The sequence below is a fragment of the Topomyia yanbarensis genome, chromosome 2, assembly GCF_030247195.1.
Source record: "Topomyia yanbarensis strain Yona2022 chromosome 2, ASM3024719v1, whole genome shotgun sequence".
Taxonomy (NCBI): Eukaryota; Metazoa; Arthropoda; class Insecta; order Diptera; family Culicidae; genus Topomyia; species Topomyia yanbarensis.
Window position 1 is genome coordinate 433,369,254 of NC_080671.1, and position 19,268 is coordinate 433,388,521.

At 38.4% G+C, this 19,268-nt stretch overlaps 1 protein-coding gene across 8 annotated transcripts in view; it reads left to right on the forward strand.

Moving 5' to 3' along the window:
• LOC131685503 (poly(A) polymerase type 3) overlaps positions 1-19,268 on the forward strand; it is a 49,762-nt gene that overhangs the window by 23,418 nt on the left and 7,076 nt on the right. For 7 of the 8 annotated variants that reach the window (XM_058969270.1, XM_058969272.1, XM_058969268.1 and 4 more), the window contains 4 exons: positions 969-1,811; positions 1,873-2,609; positions 2,679-2,918; positions 3,229-3,802. In XM_058969270.1, the coding sequence (XP_058825253.1) occupies positions 1,094-1,811; positions 1,873-2,609; positions 2,679-2,918; positions 3,229-3,570 (2,037 nt within the window). In that variant the 5' untranslated portion in view covers positions 969-1,093 and the 3' untranslated portion in view covers positions 3,571-3,802. Of the gene's footprint in view, positions 1-968; positions 1,812-1,872; positions 2,610-2,678; positions 2,919-3,126; positions 3,803-19,268 lie in introns of those variants that run through there. The other variant, XM_058969274.1, reaches the window with a different exon arrangement.

Here is a 19,268-nt window from a genome sequence, read left to right on the forward strand (position 1 = left end):
CAATTTCGAATAAATCCATTCATGAGCACATTTCTCTTATCTTATATATGCAAAAATAAAAGTATCTTTTTGTTCTACGCTGGATATTTTTACTGAATAATCCGAACCATCTTGGATGTTAAAATGACGTCAGACCTCTTGCAACTGCGTATTTTTCAATCAAGTTCCAAAACATACCACGTTCTCTGAGTCGTACAGAATATCGCTAGGCCCTCTAGTCGCGATTTGAAATTTCAAAATGGCCTACCTTGATCTCTATCATGCGCTCATTAAGGCAACTCTGAAAATATGCATACTGATTTGGTTACAGAGAATTCCGTTAGACCGGAAGTCGCCATCTAAATATTCCAAATGACTTCAAACATCGATATTTGGAGTCTATTCGTCAAGTCCGTTCCAAAAATACCCATATTAATTGGGTTTTAGAGGATTCTACTAAATCGGAAGTCGCCATCTTGATAATGCGGGTTTTTTTACACGCTACGTATCCCCTGTGTAAAAAAATCTTAGTGTCTGCGGCAGCATTAGAAATGATATCAAGATTGGTTTCAACTTCGGCACCTAAACTCTCGATCATCTTAGTGCCAAGAGACGGTAAGACGCGATGTTTGATTTTGCGATTATCCGCTATTGCGATTCCTCCGCCGAATCCAACAATTCGATCAAATTTAATAAATTATTTTGATTATTCTAAATCATTATTAAAAATTAAAATCCCATCCAGTTTGAAAAGCTTCGAACCTAAAAGTTGGAATTGGCATTACAGTCATCAAATGAAACATTGATTGTTACCGCAAGTGTTAGGGATTATCGTCATTCTACACCTCGATCTTAGCTGCTGTGTACCGTTGCATGTTATTTCACCAGTCCCATAAAAATGATCATAATTTTCCCTAGAACTCGAACGTGCTCTTTTAACCTATCGGACAAATTTCCTAAACCATCCTCTTTTTTCTTTCCTATTTCAGTTAATGCCGCAGTACGCGAGCTTCAAAGGTCGTAGAAATTCCACGACTAGAATCGATTGTAGTCAAGTAGCTAGCTGCGCAGCCCTTGGATTAACTTCAAGATAAACCCTCCCGGCGAAAGAAGGATGTGGAGCACCAGCAATGGTTCCGGCGGTGGCGCTGGCGGCCAATCCAATAACAACAACAACAACAATAACAAAACGCTAGGAATGACATCGGCCATCAGTTTGGCCGAACCGAAACCGGACGACTTCCTGAAGACGGGAGAACTGGAAAAGGCACTCGAACCGTACAACGTGTTCGAGGAGGAATCGGAACTGAATCACCGAATGGAGATCCTGTCCAAGTTGAACACACTCGTCAAACAGTGGGTGCGGGATGTCTCGGTTGCAAAGAATATGCCGGAAGCGGTAGCGGAGAAATTGGGTGGAAAGATTTACACCTTTGGATCGTACCGGTTGGGGGTGCACCACAAGGGTGCTGATATTGATGCACTGTGCGTGGCTCCACGGAACATCGAGCGATCGGATTATTTTGGTTCGTTCTTTGAGTTGCTCAAAAAGCAACCGGAAGTAACCGAGTGTCGAGCTGTTGAAGAGGCTTTCGTACCTGTAATTAAGATGAACTTTGATGGGATCGAGATCGATCTGCTGTTTGCGCGGTTGGCACTCAAGGAAATCCCGGACAACTTCGATTTACGCGATGATATGCTGCTGAAGAATCTGGACCCAAAGTCGGTTCGCAGCTTGAACGGATGTCGTGTCACCGATGAAATCCTGCGGCTTGTTCCAAATATTGATAACTTTCGATTGGCTCTGCGAGCGATCAAGTTATGGGCGAAAAGTACGTAAAGCCTACGTTATGTTTGAAACTGGTGTATTAATTATTTATTTTCTTCTTTCAGAGCACGGAATCTATTCCAATTCACTGGGATATTTCGGAGGTGTTTCATGGGCTATGCTAGTTGCCAGAACCTGTCAACTGTACCCGAATGCAGTGGCCGCTACGTTGGTACACAAGTTTTTCCTGGTATTTTCACGCTGGAAGTGGCCACAACCGGTCTTGCTAAAGCAACCGGATACGGTTAATCTCGGATTTCAGGTGTGGGATCCACGAGTTAACGTTCAGGATCGGTTTCATCTGATGCCGATTATCACACCGGCATATCCCCAGCAGAATTCCACATTCAACGTGTCTAGTTCGACGCGGAAGGTAATGTTGAATGAGTTCAACCGGGGCATGCAGATCACGGACGAGATCATGCTGAGCAAAGCCAACTGGGATAAGCTGTTTGAGGCTCCAAGTTTCTTCTTCAAGTATAGGCACTTTATCGTACTGCTGGTCACTTCCAACAATGCCGATGACCACCTGGAATGGTGCGGACTGGTCGAGTCCAAAATTCGCTACCTGATTCAAAATCTTGAGCGAAGCCAGCATATCAACCTGGCCCATGTAAACCCGAAGTGTTTCGATCAGCACGAACACACTCCGAACGATCGACAGAAAGACGGCGATGGTGTTAAACCGGCCCATTTGTGCGCTCTATGGTTCATCGGGTTAGAATTTGAGCGATCGGAGAATTTGAACGTGGATCTGACCGATAGCATACAGAATTTCACGGATTCGGTGCACAAACATGCGGTAAGTTGTAAAAATAAGACAATCTTCTTCTAATGCAACTAATTCAAACATTTTTTTTCTATATTTCAGGTGCACATAAAAGTACTGAAGGACGGTATGAAGATCGAAGCTCGACACGTCCGACGGAAGCAACTGAGTCAATATCTGGATCCGAATCTGCTCAAGCGAGAACGCAAAAATTCCGATTCAGGCATTGTGCATTCTATAACGGCCAACGCAAGCGGTGGTGGTGGTTCTGGTCGGAAGCGGTTGTCGTCGGAGAATATTCACACACCGCCGGCGGTTAACAAAAAAGGAAGGAACGATTCCGTGAGTGTTCCGAAACCTGTACGAGTGCAGTGAAAATTCTTTTCGTTGTTTTCTACCTTCTGTTCCGTTTCCGTATGTGTCTGCTCGAAAAGTGACGTGCCGATATCTCTTTTCATCCGCATCCCAACTGCCAATCAACTCGGGATTCTATTCACCGTTTATGTTCATAACACTTTCCTTCTGAAATTCTTTTCTTGATCGCCTGCAGCCCGAACTGACGCAACCCTTCCCCGTTTTGTGTTAATTCACAAAATCTGTGTGGTTCTTTTTCTCTTCTCTTTTCCGTGCCGGCATCGGTTTCTCGTTTCAGTTCGAGCACTGTTTGTCCAACTCATCCTCCCAGTCGTCGCAGTGTTCGGTGGCGGCATTGGCGTCATCACCAAACAACACTTCGGCAGCGGCTTTGAACAATAGTAGCACTAACAATAGCAGCACAGTCTCGGTTGCGACTGAATCAAGCTGTGCCCTCAACGATAGCACGGTCAGCAGTCATAATAACAGCTCCACTGTTGTGACACTCGATGAGTCCTCGTCGGAAACGACCAGCACCCAATCGCAGAGTCAGATCACTCAACAGCAGCCAATTCAGCAACCGCAGCAACAGTCACTACAACCCCAACCACAGACCGCTGCCGAAGTCGTTTGCTCATGACAGCCGAATCCGTTCCGAAAGGTTAACAACAACAGTTGCCACCAGAATCAAGCTCTGCATCCCAATCTCAACCATAGCCAGCAGCAGCAGCAGCAGCAGCAGCATAGTAGCAGCTATGCTGCAAACAGTAGTACTAAGATGATGATTGATCCTAGCAATGGTAGTAGCGCGAGTGGAAACGGGACGGGTAATTACGCGAGTGCGAACCGGATGCAGTTTGCTGAAGTAAAGTGTAAGTAATTCCTTTGAAAGTTCTATTTACATGAAACATTGGAACAAAATTTTAATTAATATCGCATTCAAGGGGAACATGAACAAATGACGCAACATTTTTGAAAAACTTGGGTAATCCCTCTCTGATAAAGACTTATTTTCATCACCGCACCGTTCGATTTTGTATTTGTGTCACGATAAACTAATACAGAAAAATTGGGAATGGGGGAAAATATCCTAATGTATTTTCGTTATACATTACAATTGTTCAATTTCGTCGCATTAGAAGTCGGATCCAAATTTAGCGCCGGATAGACGCTAAATCCAAAATGGAAACACAACCTGTGTTCCTGTGCAAACTAGGTACTAGTGACGCTTGGCTAGTCCACTATGTGTGAAGTATGTGGTATGAGTGTTAGTACCGGAATCAAGATAACTCCGATAGAGGTAACATGAGAGTGCCTTGGAATGCTCGAATCAAACCAGTGGTAGTTGAACTGGATCGGATGACTTTTTCACGTGCTAAAGTTGTCTAATTCATTCATTAGAATATTTTTGAGCCGGTATGGCTTCCTTACAGGATGCCAGTGAAGGGCCAAAAAGGAGCGGATCCATAAACAGAGCCATTTATGCGCAATCCGAAGGGGCACATAATCTCCTTTCAATGACAAGAACCAGCCATTTGAATATTCCAATTGTTAAGGTTTGTGTGAGAAAGGCGCATCATATAATTTAATAGCATATAATATAAGGAATATAATGCATTTAAAGGAAATAGCATGACAGTGACGATTCTAATAATTACAATAAATAAGAAATATAATCCATGCAATGAATACAATGAAATACGATAATTAGAATGAAAGTTTTATTTGTAGGTAATATACGATGTAAGTGATATATTTATGCGTAAATATAAAAAAAATATGAATATAACACAAATACACGGCGTCTTTTTTCAACAACTTAATGCAAAAAAATCAGCATCTCTGAAACTTTAGGATACGAAAGAATGGACCCTTTCACTTGGAACTATCATCAAAATAATCCGTCGGGGTCGAGAGCAAGTTGGAACTAGTTCACATTTCTACCCCTAGATGATGCTTTAGACATTCGAACAACATTAAAAGTGGAAATATGATAAATAATTTGACTATCTACAACTTTGTTAACAGCTGAAATCACCCGATTTATGATAAGATTTTGACGAAGTTATGTTTATGTTTGGTTCACTGGAGGCATAGTGGTTTTATTTGCAAAATAGTTGGGTTTGGTTGAACACTGCATTGAGAGTAATTTGAGGGCTTGAAAAGTCATCTTTTAGCCGAAAATTATGATTCCAGATTCCACTTGATAGAGGGCACCATTGATGTCTTTGAAAGAAGTAGATAAGCGTTTACCAAACTTGTGCTATTGTCCAAGATGCTAAGATCTTAAACCAGGTATGTCTTCTTTTTCATATCTTCGCTTGTTCTCGAGGATGATTAATGTAATTTTTCTTGATCCCGTCAAATATTTTAATGCCACGCAATGCCTGATGGAGTTTGTTGAAATCGAAATGTTAGAATTTGAGCCAAATGTGGTTTCCAAGGAGCCGTGGTGGAGCAGATTCATTCGGGAATAAATTAGATATCTTCGAGATCAAGCGAAGAAAAAAATAGGACAAAGATATGCTATTGCAAAAGCTTTTTCTGCATGCAATGCAACCCAGTATCGTGGAAAAGCGCCTTTATATCGTACAAGTTTGGTCAATTCTTATCTACTATCACTTATTTCAAAAATATCAATGGTGCCTTATATTTTTCGGCTAAAAGATAAGATTTTCAAGCAGTGAAATTCTGTTGAACGCACTGTTCACAAGTAAATCTAACTATTTTTTTTGCAAATAAGTGCGAGGAAATTAATTTCCAAACCACTAGGCATTGTGTAAAACTAACTTACACATAAATTCGTTAGAAACTTAAACAAACAACTTTTTGGTGGTATCAGACAGGGAAAAGCAGATTGGAATGGTGAGTGAAGCGAAAGCATTGCAGGGTCCGCCCCCATTGGCAGGATCCGAACCTGCAACCTTTGAGACTCCGACCCAATGGATAAACCCTAATGCTATCCCTGGGATATGATAACGTCCCAGAAAGAACATACGATTACCGAATTGGTGACAGTGATCGTGCCCTGCCTCCAAAGCGAGATCATACTGCCACCCAAACACATTTGATCTAGTTCATTTCCCCTGCTAGGTACCAAAGCCCAATTTTTTATTATCATCTGTTGTCTAATTTTAGTTCATTGCCCATCGTACTTCGGTGGGTGACAGGGCTAATGAAAACTGTTGATTTCTGGTACCCTGCCCAGCTAACAGAGGTATGACGGGAGCGATCCCACTGTTCGAATCATACAAATAATTCATTTATTTGGTTTTTGATGCATGTGCCAATACCTTATTTACGACTTTTTGGTGGTATCCAACGGGGAAAAACAGATCGAAATGATGAGTGAAGCGAAAGCAAGTATGTGAAAAAAAATTTCCTCAGAGGCAGGATACGAACATGCAACCTTTGAGACTTGATCAACTTTTCTGGATGATTTTAGTTTTTAGTTGTTAACAAAGTTGTACACAATTAAATTATGTATCAGATTCTCATCTTTAGTGTTGTTCGAATGTCCAAAGCAGGGGGCAGAAATGTGAACTAGATCCAATATAAAAACCCGCTTTCACAAAAAAAAAATTTGTTGCTTTGGACTCCCTGATGGATTATTTTGACGTTGATTGCAAATGAAGGGGGAAAGTCCATTCTTTCATATTTCGAAACTTCAGAGATGCTGATTTTTTTGCATAAAGTTGTTCTACTAAACACACCGTGTAGTGCAACATGAGGCCAAACTATGTCGCCATTCATCTCCGATACAGAACTCCTGTCCCTTTTTTGCCCGCCGTGTCAACCGGCGTACGAGCTACCTTATGCCCTTTTGGCTTGGACCTGGAGATGGGTCGCGTTCTGGCCCCAACCGCTGTCAGATCATACATTTTTGCAGCGTTTGGGGATGGAGCCTGGCTCAGTTTCGCTTCGAGCTGACTGGAATAGGAAACAAATAACTCGCGCGTGGAACCGTTAATATATCCGTCATGCAAAGCTTCCGGCCCAGGTTAATGTTAATTCTGGGCGGGTCATAATTATTTCATATTCTCTTCACAAATAAATAGAGTTTTATCAACGACACGACCTGAAACTTCATTAAATCTTCTGAAGAAAAAGGTCTCCGAGTAATTTACCGTCAGTTACCAGTACATTGAGTAACCCCTCGATGCGGCCAAAATAATAATTTCTCCAGCAACACTTCTTTGTTTATAGGATTTTTTCGGTTGTTGTTGTTGTATAGCAACCATTCGTAAGCAAAGAAAAAATTTATGTTTGAATTGCACTGCTACGACATGGTGCCGAATATAAGAAATTCGGAAAATAAATTCAACTGAATTTGGCAGACTCCTGTACAGTCCGGGCGAGTACAGAAAGGATGAACTGCTGAATGTGAACGGTCGTGCAAGTGACGGGCCCAAATCCGTCCACTTCATCTGGCTGCCGGTTACAAGCGTATATGGGTCGCGCAGATTCTGCTGCAGCATGGTGCCGACGTTAATCCGAAGTTATGCCCTGTTCCGCTGCACAATGACTGTTCGTTTGGTACTTTGAAGTGTCCGAACTGAATCGGAACTGCAGGAAAATCACATGTGAGTAGAAATTTTAATTATAAAATATAGCAATATTTTGAATCCTGAACGCAAATTTTCAGATGAATATAAGGAGCACTTTTGGCTGGATGCTAATCGGGCTGATATTCAGTGACTGAAAAAGAACCTCAGCCGAAAATGTCAAAGTAGTACTTCCGTACAGTAGCCCACTCAGTGTATCCGAAGCGAAAAATTCTCGAAATTTTTATTCGTAATGGTGCACAGTTGAACGAGAAAAATATAGAGATTATGGATGTGCTTCTGCGTCACGATGTCAACGTGGATACGCTCGACTTGGTCAAACAACGTCACATAGATGTGCTAGAGAAGATAAGATTCAAGCCTGTTACTTTTTTACAACATAGATACCAGCATTGTATCCCTGCAAAGCCGCCCAGTAAGCTAAAGAGAATGTGCTGAAAATTTTGAGAGATCCACTTTCACAGACAGTCGGTTAGAGTACCTTTTGGAAGCGGCCAAAGCCGGTGATCTGAGTACGGTTCGACGGATTGTGCTCTCTAATCCTTTAACCAGTATATAAAATCAATTTTCGTTGGAGTAAATATTTTATTGTTTTATATTATAGACATTCTACTCATAATCGTATCTTTGGGATTCCCTTTCGACGTGGGTGGACATGCGATTATGAGCACTATATTCGGCTATTCGTGTTAAGTTGCAGTTTAGCTAGCATATAACAGTAACATATTTCAAGAGTACCTATTCAAAAGGTCCCAAGTGACATCCAGCTCGAACTGAAGAAAACAAGGTTAAAGCAACTACAAATTTCCTAATATAAATTGTACAAAGCATATACAATATACTTGTTATACTTCTGCATTGAACAAAAAGCGCGAAAAATGCTAATGAAATCCGCAAAATACTAAAAAACAGCATGCGTGATGTGCTCAATTTGCTGTTTTTTATTGTTTTTTTTGTCATGATTTCATATATTTTATTTGATTGAATATTTTAATGCTGTTATTACATGTATTTAATTTTGATGATAAGCCTCCGAGGTCTGTTTACTAAGCCATACAAGTAAAAAGGAGGAAATGAAATAGTGGAAGTGAAAATATATGAAAAGTGTTTTTGGGAGGATTTAGATCTAGCAACTTCAACGATTCCGACTATACCCCTTTCCCGATTCTGCTACAGAAGATCAGCTAGATGGTACTCTAGGTAATGCTGGTACAGAAATCTCTCAGTTGATAAGCCTTCATTCTACCTATGAGTGACCATGTTCCATAAGCCTTCCTTTCAAAGTTTCAATGCATTTTAACCCGTCTTGACACTATGTTTGAAAATAAATTGCGTCTTCCGTCTCGGTCTCAGTTCATTTCACAACTCTTTCGTTCTCTTTAAAATTTTAAGTGATTTGCTGTTTACAAAAAAACGCAATTTTTATTTAGTAATCGGCCATAAATCAGAAAAATCCACGTGCCCGTCGTGGGAGGGAGATAAGGGTATTAGGGGTGTACCCCATATGGCATAATGGACGTTTGGCATAACGGGTTTGGCATAAAGACGTTTGGCATAATGGACATTTGGCATAATGCTTATTGAGAGGTAGGGACATTTGGCATAATGGACGTTTGGCATAATGGACATTTGGCATAACACCTATTGGGGGTTAAGGGACATTTGGCATAACGGACGTTTGGCATAATGGACATTTGGCATAATACCTATTGGAGGGTAAAGGGACATTTGGCATAATGGACATTTGGCATAATACTTATTGGGGAGTGAATCCAAAATTATCATAATCAACTTTCGTCATATATATGATGTTTTGTTTTGTTACTTGTTTTGTTACCAACAGAAAAAAATTCATATTATATGAATCACGCAATCTGTAAGTAGTTAGACGGATCGCAAAGAAAAAATGATTAGAGATAGGCACATTTGAACATATTTTTAATAGGTTAAAGGGCCCTTTGGATTACGTGATGTAAATTCTGCAAGTGAAATTTTCGTAATTCGATAGCTTGAATAATGAGTAACATGTAAACTGTACATTGTACAATACTACAGTAGAATACAGAAGTATAATTGCGTTCTTTGTAAAGAAGGGCGAATCACTATACTTTTCATATACTATTTATTTATCAATATGCACAGAATAGTATACATATTGCGCGCACGAAAGGTTCCTCCACGCGCTGACGTGTAGAAACTCTTACAGCCAAACCCGTGTGTTAGCGAAGAGTGTGGGGTTATGCTTCGCGCGTGCAGGGTTCGATTGAAAAATTCATAACGCCGAAAATACTCAAATGTTCTTTCCAAAATGTTAATGGCGTTAAGAAAAATGTTTTAAGAGAAAAGAAAGTCATCCAACATTTCAATATTTTACATTAAATAAGCAGCATGATTATTTTTAATAAACTTCATTCGAAAACTGAGAAAAGCACACATTTCATGTTTTCAACAATTTTTAATGTCTTCTTCAGTTATTGCAGTATTGGCGATCAAATAAAAGTATTTAAAAAAATTAAAGCGAATTACTACTATTTGAAAAAAAATACGTGTCAAATATTTTAGACAGCCAAATCGAAAAAATGGTAAAAAATTTGGGGTGGTAAATTTTATGTGGAATGCTCTATATATAATGTAATGTAGGGTGCATCACAATTCTGTGCCTAATAGTAATTAAGTATTATATGAAATGCATAGCGATGCAGCCTTCTTTACAAATAACACAATTATACATCTGTATTCTGCCGTACATGTTATTCTTTATTCAAGTTATCAAAAAACGGAAGTCTTACTTGCTGAATTTACACCACGTAATCCAAAGGACCCTTTAACCCATTAAGAATAATGTGTGTAAATGTGCCTATATTTAGTCATTTTTTGTGATGATCCAACTAAATACTTATATATTGCGTAATTCATACAAAATGGAAAATATTTTTTTGGGTTGATTCCAAATTACGAAATGAAACATCGTATATATGACAAAAGTTGATTATGATAATTTTGGATTCATTCCCCAATAAGTATTATGCCATTTTATGCCAAATGTCCATTATGCCAAATGTCTCATTACCCCCCAATAAATATTATGCCAAATGTCCATTATGCCAAACGTCCGTTATGCCAAATGTCCCTTAACCCCCAATAGGTATTATGCCAAATGTCCATTATGCCAAACGTCCATTATGCCAAATGTCCCTACCTCTCAATAAGCATTATGCCAAATGTCCATTATGCCAAACGTCTTTATGCCAAACCCGTTATGCCAAACGTCCATTATGCCAAATGGGGTACACCCGGGTATTAGAATTGTCCACACATATCCGCAGAGGTTGAGGAGGGGTCCAAAATAACCGTTTTCTGTCCACGTGGTATATAAATTGTCCCCAATGCCATGGTAAATTACTTAATACCACAGATAACGAAGGCTTTTCGTTTCGTAGTATCGTAACCGGAGATATTGATCAACCAAAGTGGTACGATTAACAACGAAGGAATCGTATCATTAGAAAACGTTTTCTATTGGTTGTTTTGTCCATTCCCCGACGAATACTTGATGTGTCAAATTAAGTTACTTTCATTAATCATGCACCATAGCTTGATCAAAAGTGAATCTGCAAATACAATAGCATTGTTTGGAATACTAATAACATTAGATAAATAATTGCCAATAGAAATACTTCGTAGAAACTCACCAGTCAGTAAAATAAACGACCACCGGCGCATCTGGATATCTCTGAATACCATGGATTTTCAGCGAACAGTTTCGATGCTAAATTAATTAATTTAATTTTTAATTCGTACACAGCAAATAGAATCATGTTACGAAATTTTTTGTTGTCACATTATTTTCTCCTGCGTAACCAAGAGAAGCAACGGTAACTATAGAAGCATATCAACAGATTGTTAAAAAAATAGCAGATTCACAAGTGCTGCTAGTTTGATGCATTTTCCAACCAAAAGTCATATTTGACATTACCAGTTACCTCAGTTACTGAGGGGTAGTCAGATGTGCGATACAGTTTTGGAATGCCAGTGTCTAGTCGTGTCGTTGGTTTTATGTTGTAGCTTCGGGTTGTTTACTATTTCCGATTAATTTTTAAGAGGCTATTTAATTTTTTACTTTGCTAGCTTTCCCTCAAAGAAGCAAAACTTTCGATGGCCGGCTGCCCGGAGTTCACGTTGCTTGTATATAATTCTCGGAAGTGGATCGCGAGCGACTTTCGTACATATTGCTAAAATCATATTGTCTATCAAAGCATACCTCTTAATCTTTTCCCATTTCTACTAATATAATTCCTTTCCCGTGATGCACGTGGAGATGCAGAGGTAGTCTCGGTCTCTATCAAAAGCGAGTGTCGAACTAAAATTCCTTTCCTTTCCCGATAGAACAGCGACGTGACCGGCGTTGTTGTTGACCATTTTATGAAAATGTTGGGTCAGTGAAACATACACAGAGAGAATGATTTGCGCCTCCGAATTTCCGTACCCAAATATCACATGTGACGCCAGTGATAAATGGAGAAAACCAAGAGAATGGTGGAAGAGCAGTGGGTACAAGGCCAAGTGCTTCCCGGCTGGTACCAAAATGATAAGCAAAGGGAAAGTAAGGGTTATGTACGGGGTCTGGAAGGAGAGCATTTCGCATTTATTTTCATTTTTTTTGTCTTTTCATTTGTTTCTCTTGCTACAATATATGTAACCCGGTGTAAGAGAACGTGACGGCCAAGGAAAGGCTTTCCGCCCAAACAGATCAGGAACAAACAACAGATGAGAAATCGTTTACTCATTTACTATAATTACGATACTAATAACAATTATTTTGCTTTTCCTGTCTCGTTTCAGCAGACCAAAATCTCTCTACTATCTCTTCATTTTCTGCCTCCGACTATCCTCTATGTAATCTATCTGAAACTTGTGGGACTGGTTAACAGCCGGCGCCTGCTTGTGGAAGAAACTGGTGTGCTATACGGACTAGCACATATGAACAGTTAGGCTTTGTAGGTCCTCATCTTGACAGAGTCTAGATGGGCGGATGCACGTCTGCCAGGGTGTGGGCTGAGAAATGACAACTTGAAGCATCTGGGATTTTGCCTCCTCTTCCATAGTTTTCTATGGAAAGCATCTGATCGTGAAATATAATTTCTTTGTCTTAAGTTGATTCCTTCTTTCAAGCGTGAGCAGTTCTTGGAATCGTACTATGTTCAAATTTCAACGAAGGTTGATATTAATGTAGCATTTTACACTACCCAAGCAATCAGAAGCTCACATTAAAGTGCATTTTAAAGTTCACATAAAGTTCCCAGCGAACTTTCAAGCTGCTTAAGCTTAAGTGAATGTTGCATAAACCACTATTAGAAGACAAAACACATCGGATAATGAAGTGGGTCATTTGGCAGAAAGTAATCAATCCTATTTTACCAAGGGTCGTTTATAAATGCTGTCGCGTATTGACAGCTGGTGAAAAGCCACAAATTACCAAGAGAAGAACTAAACATTTGAGACTGACTAGTGGAGCGGTGTTAATAAAATCAACAATTTTTAGACTTTTTTTCTGCGAGGCATTGTTTATGAATGAACCCCTAACAAACAATATTCCATAACGAATGTCACTAACATCGATGACAGATCAGTGAGATTAAGGCCAAGTTCCCCCTGGGTTGTGCAAAACTGAGAAGCAACATCAATTTCGGCACAGAGATTGGACTTCCTTCTCAAGTGTAAAAGTTGAGTAAAAGGCACATCCAAATGTATTTGAGATGTTACCAGCAGAGGTGGTTCTGTCGTCATTCCGTTTAGTGCGTGAGTTTCACTGAATTGATATCCAAGTGATCGTTATAATTATGGAATATGCCATTACTTTCGTAATGGTCTAGCAAATATTTGTTCAAATGACAAAACAATTTTTTAACCTGATAGTCGATTGATCCGCTTCAAACCTAGGGGACCCAAGAGGAGATCAGGAACAAGACAGAAGCGGAATCAATGCGAAGTTTTAAGTACATCACCAACGATTTAACACGTGTTGTTAGGAGCTTGATACATTGGATTAGACTAAATAGAGAATTTGACGTCGCACACTTCGAGACAAACTGGAGCAAAATTTAGTCTTCCTGTTATCAAAACTATGTTGACAACTCCCCACCGTCCCTTACTTATTTCACTTTTTTATATTATGTAAAAAGATTATCCAACCAGCCCAATTACGGTATATTTTGACCTACACGATAACAGCTTGATCATAACAAATAAAAACCTATTTTAATCCACCTAGCGGTGCAATTGTGCCTTTCTCAATCATGAATCACGAGAATGTGTGCGTTGTTTATATTCATTAAAAGCTTTTAAATGCATATATTACATTTTATTATTATACATCACATGACAACTATATACAGGAAAATAAATCATTATTCGAGTTCTAAAATTTTTTAAAAAGAAAAAACAGCCACGGTAATATTGAACTAAAAAAGCTGCAAAATCGGCAAAGTCCCAAAAAGTCGATTTTTATAAAAAAAAATTTTCGAGATAACATAAAATCTCGACGTTTCATGCATTTTAAAGATGTTTGGCATCAAAAATACGAATTCGATTTCTGAAATTTCATGAGGTCCCCCCTTTGAAAAAAAATTTGAGTTCCGGCTTATATGGGAATTTCATATGTGACCGGACGGTTTAGTCTATATTTCCGGAACCATATAAGCGATCCGTACGTATTATAGCTATCATTTGGGACTTAGTTTGTGAAAATCGGCCCAACCATTTCCGGGAAACTGATGTGAGTTCGTAAATTTTGAAAGATGGCCGCTTTTTCGGGCACTTCCGGAACCGTTTATGGTGGTCAATGTAGTCAACGAAAGTTTGGTTGGCCGTCGGTGACCTAGAACAGCAAATTTAAGTTGTTTGAGAGACATTTTAGCGAAATTTTTACCTTTTTTGCTTTCATCGGAGTATCGGTTTGAATCACAATTTGCTATGTGATCGCACGCCACAACCTGTAACTCCGGAACCGGAAGTCGGATCGGGATGAAATTAAAAAGCCATTTACGGGGACGCAATACCTTTCATTTGAGGCCAAGTTTAGTCGAATCGGTCTAGCCATCTCCGAGAAACCGATGTGACTGTTATTCTGAATTTAGATACTTCCGCCGGGGCTTCCGGAACCGAGGATGGTGGCCAATGTGGCCAAATAGACTTTGAATGGATGTTAGTGACCTAATACTACAAATCGAAGCAGTAGTGGTCATATTTTGGAAAATTTTTCACCTTTATACATTCATTGCAGAATTTATTAAAATCGACATTTTCTGCGTGTTCGTACTTATCACCCTGTAATTCCGGAACCGGAAGTCGGATCCATTAGAAATTCAATAGCAGCCTATGGGAACGTTGCACCTTTCATTTGAGACTAAGTTTGTCAAAATCGGTTCAGCCATCTCTGAGAAAAATGAGTGACATTTTTGGTCACATACACACACACATACACACACACATACATACATACACACATACATACACACACACAGACGTTTGCCGAACTCGACGAACTGAATCGAATGGTATATGTCACTCGGCCCTCCGGGCCTCCGTTAAAAAGTCGGTTTTCAGAGCAATTGCAATACCTTTCTATTGAGAAAGGCAAAAAAATAATGATAATTTATTCATGAATTAACACCTACTGCCATCAGTTTGTACACTGCTCTAGCGTTGAAAGCGGCGGCCCCTAGCAAGCAAACCTGAGACCCACTCGTTTGCCCGGTTTTTTTTATTATTGTCTATTTGATTATAATGTAATGCAAACAATTTCTAATTTAGTATATTGGGTGTTCAGCCACAAGTGCACAGTGGTTTAAAACGCGAAAAACGTGATCGTTTTGAATAACTTCGAAATGGTTCGTTGAAGCGATATATAACCTTCGGAAGAATTTGTGACAATGAAACGCTCCTTCTTTCTAAATAAAAAAAATTGTTGATTAATCCTCCTATAAGTGAGATGCAAAATTTATTTCTCGTATAATTAAAGATAGCGAGTTGAAGTATTCGGCAAAGTTGTAGTAAATTCATTTATAAGAAACTTTACCGAAGGTGAAAATGTCCTATCTTTAATGGTTTTTAAGGTATCGAGCATTATTTGAGAAAAGACCGAAAAAATCATTTTTTTCATCATAACTTTTTTTCAAGATTTTTTAGAAGGCCAAAATGTTCTACAGAACTGTCACAATTAATGAAATACATAATTTTTGTGAACAAAGTAATAAATTATGTTGAACCGTTTTTGAGATATTCACGTTTTTTGTTCGAAATACGGCCTACTTTGCTCTCAAATAACTCATGAACGGGCAAAAACGGGCAGACCACTCAGTATGGGTTTGAAAGTAGAAGAAAAATGCTATAAGCATCTGAACAAATCCTTTGTATCCGATTGTATCCAGGGCTCTGGTAGCTAGAGTCGAAAAAGATGTTTTTCTAGTCTAAAATCATGGTATGAAACATATTCGGTGAAGCTGAAGAGATAAAGTGGTAGTGTCTTCGGAAAAGTTTTAGAGAATACTCTTACAAGAAACATTGCCGAAGACATCGGCTTTCTATATTTACTGGGTTTTGGATAAAGTGAATTGTTCGGTGGTAGTACGGGTAATACGCTGGTTAATAAGCCAGTAGTCGTATGGTCAAGCCCTAATTAGAAAGGATTTTTAGTATAAGTAGGCGGCACATAAACCCTGACATTGGCTTCAAAGTCTGTCGACAGAGAAGGTCAAGTTCCACAATGAAATGTAGTACCAAGACTTGGACCATCAATATAGGATTGATTGTTCGTGTTTGCGAAGAACGAATTGACGGATGAATTTGCATTGGTATATAAATGAAAGAGGAATATTCTTATAGTAATTCGTTTACTATTCACCATCGGTATTACACTCATCCGCATCAGAATCTTCGTCAGAGTCGCTTAAATCCAACATGAACAATGCATCTGGGTCGAATTGTCGTTTTGATTTGTTTGCGGTATTCAATTCCACCTAGATGAAGTGGCATTTTTAGTAATGTTGAATATAGCAGCAGTATCATGGTATGGTTAAGTTATTATCATATATTTATACTTATAATCAAAATGAAAAACACCTTTGAGTATATTTATATGCATATCACTGACAGTTGACGGGATAATATATTGAAAAATTCACATATTATCTACATTTATGCATACCTGTAACCGATGACATGACTTTTGCAAAGTTCAGTAATGTACGCTGCCGTAACACAACACGAATCGCAACTGTTTCACGTCACACTTGATTAAAACTGCAAATTCAAATTAAGTAAACAAAACTGTTTTTCTGCACACAAAATCTGACACAACACTAGACAGCGATAATGCGACACAAGTAATCAAAGCAAGCGAGATTACCAAATGAAACCATTTTTAAGGGTTTCCATAAATGGTGCACCTTATCTAAACAACCAGTAGAGATAGAAAGCCGATGTCTTCGGCAATGTTTCTTGTAAGAGTATTCTCTAAAACTTTTCCGAAGACACTACCACTTTATCTCTTCAGCTTCACCGAATATGTTTCATACCATGATTTTAGACTAGAAAAACATCTTTTTCGACTCTAGCTACCAGAGCCCTGGATACAATCGGATACAAAGGATTTGTTCAGATGCTTATAGCATTTTTCTTCTACTTTCAAACCCATACTGAGTGGTCTGCCCGTTTTTGCCCGTTCATGAGTTATTTGAGAGCAAAGTAGGCCGTATTTCGAACAAAAAACGTGAATATCTCAAAAACGGTTCAACATAATTTATTACTTTGTTCACAAAAATTATGTATTTCATTAATTGTGACAGTTCTGTAGAACATTTTGGCCTTCTAAAAAATCTTGAATAAAAGTTATGATGAAAAAAATGATTTTTCCGGTCTTTTCTCAAATAATGCTCAATACCTTAAAAACCATTAAAGATAGGACATTTTCACCTTCGGTAAAGTTTCTTATAAATGAATTTACTACAACTTTGCCGAATACTTCAACTCGCTATCTTTAATTATACGAGAAATAAATTTTGCATCTCACTTACAGGAGGATTAATCAACAATTTTTTTATTTAGAAAGAAGGGGCGTTCCATTGTCACAAATTCTTCCGAAGGTTGTATATCGCTTCAACGAACCATTTCGAAGTTATTCAAAACGATCACGTTTTTCGCGTTTTAAACCACTGTGAAGTGGTGACTTTTCATCCCTGTTGTTTACATGATTCAGTTAATTATTATTAAGTTATAATATGCTTTCGCAGATAAGTATTTTTTTCAGTAGGATGTTTTAAACCTACTTGTCTTTTGAATAAGGAGCTAAACAAATCTTATAAACTAACTTATAAACTATAAAGAGAGCTAATCGTTACAATTGAAGATTGCAACGATTTTTGTCGGAAGTTGCTTATAATACTGTTCGTCATAATTTCTAATGTTTCTATGTTTACAAGTCTGTGCAACTCATTTGTACTAAACCAGGGAGGACGCTTCAAAATCATTTTCAGAATTTTATTCTGAATCCTTTGAAGCGTTTTCTTCCTAGTAGCACAACAACTTGCCCAGATTGGCACTGCATGCTATCGGTCTAAATATTTGTTTATAAATTAATAGTTTGTTCTTTAGGCAGAGCCTAGAATTCCTATTTATAAGAGGGTATAAACATTTTATATATTTGTTGCATTTTGTTTGGATTCCTTCAATGTGATCCTTAGAAGTGAGTTTTTTTTATCGTAAATCAAACCCAAGTATTTACCTTGATCTGTCCACGTTAAATTCAAACCATTAAATTTAATAATATGGTTATTATTTGGTTTAAGAGAAGAAGCTCTTGGCTTATGCGGAAACACAATCAATTGTGTTTTGCCGCATTAGTGGAAATTTTCCATTTTTTCACGTAATCATTGAAAATATTCAAGCTTCGTTGCAGTCGACTGCAGATAATACGAAGACTTCTCCCAGTGGCTGAGATGCTAGTATCATCACAGAAAAGTGACTTTTTACGGCCTGTAGGTAGATTTGGAAGATCAGAGATAAAAATATTGTAAAGTATTGGTGCGACGCTTGATCCTTGAGGGACGCCTGCTTTAAAGGGGGAGGTTATTAGATTTACAATTCTGATAAGAAACCTGTAGGGTACGGTTAGTAAGATAATTTTTAATTATCTTTATTATGTAAATTGGAAAATTGAAATCCCACATTTTGACAATTAAACCTTTGTGCCAAACACTGTCGAAAGCTTTTTCGATGTCTAGAAGAGCAACCCCAGTTGAATAGCCCTCTGAGATATTTGCCTTTATCATGTTAGTTACTCTCACAAGTTGATGAGTAGTTGAATGTCCAATACGAAATCCAAACTGCTCAGGAAGAAAAATAGAATTCTCATTGATATGTGACATCATTCTAGTTAGGATGATTTTTTCAAATAATTTACTAATAGAAGAGAGTAAGCTAATTGGTCGATAGCTAGATGCTTCTGCTGGGTTTTTATCTGGCTTCAAAACAGGAATAATCTTGGCATTTTTCCATCTTTCAGGGAAGTATGCTAATTCAAAACATTTGTTGAATATTTTGACCAAGTATCTCATGGTGATTTCGGGAAGGTTTTTAAGAAGAATGTTGAAAATTCCATCATAACCTGAAGCTTTTATATGTTTTAACCTTTTCATGGATTTGATCTCATCGTAGTTTGTTTCGACAATATCGTCTAGAGACAATACTTGATTTGAAACGTTTTCATATTTTTGTA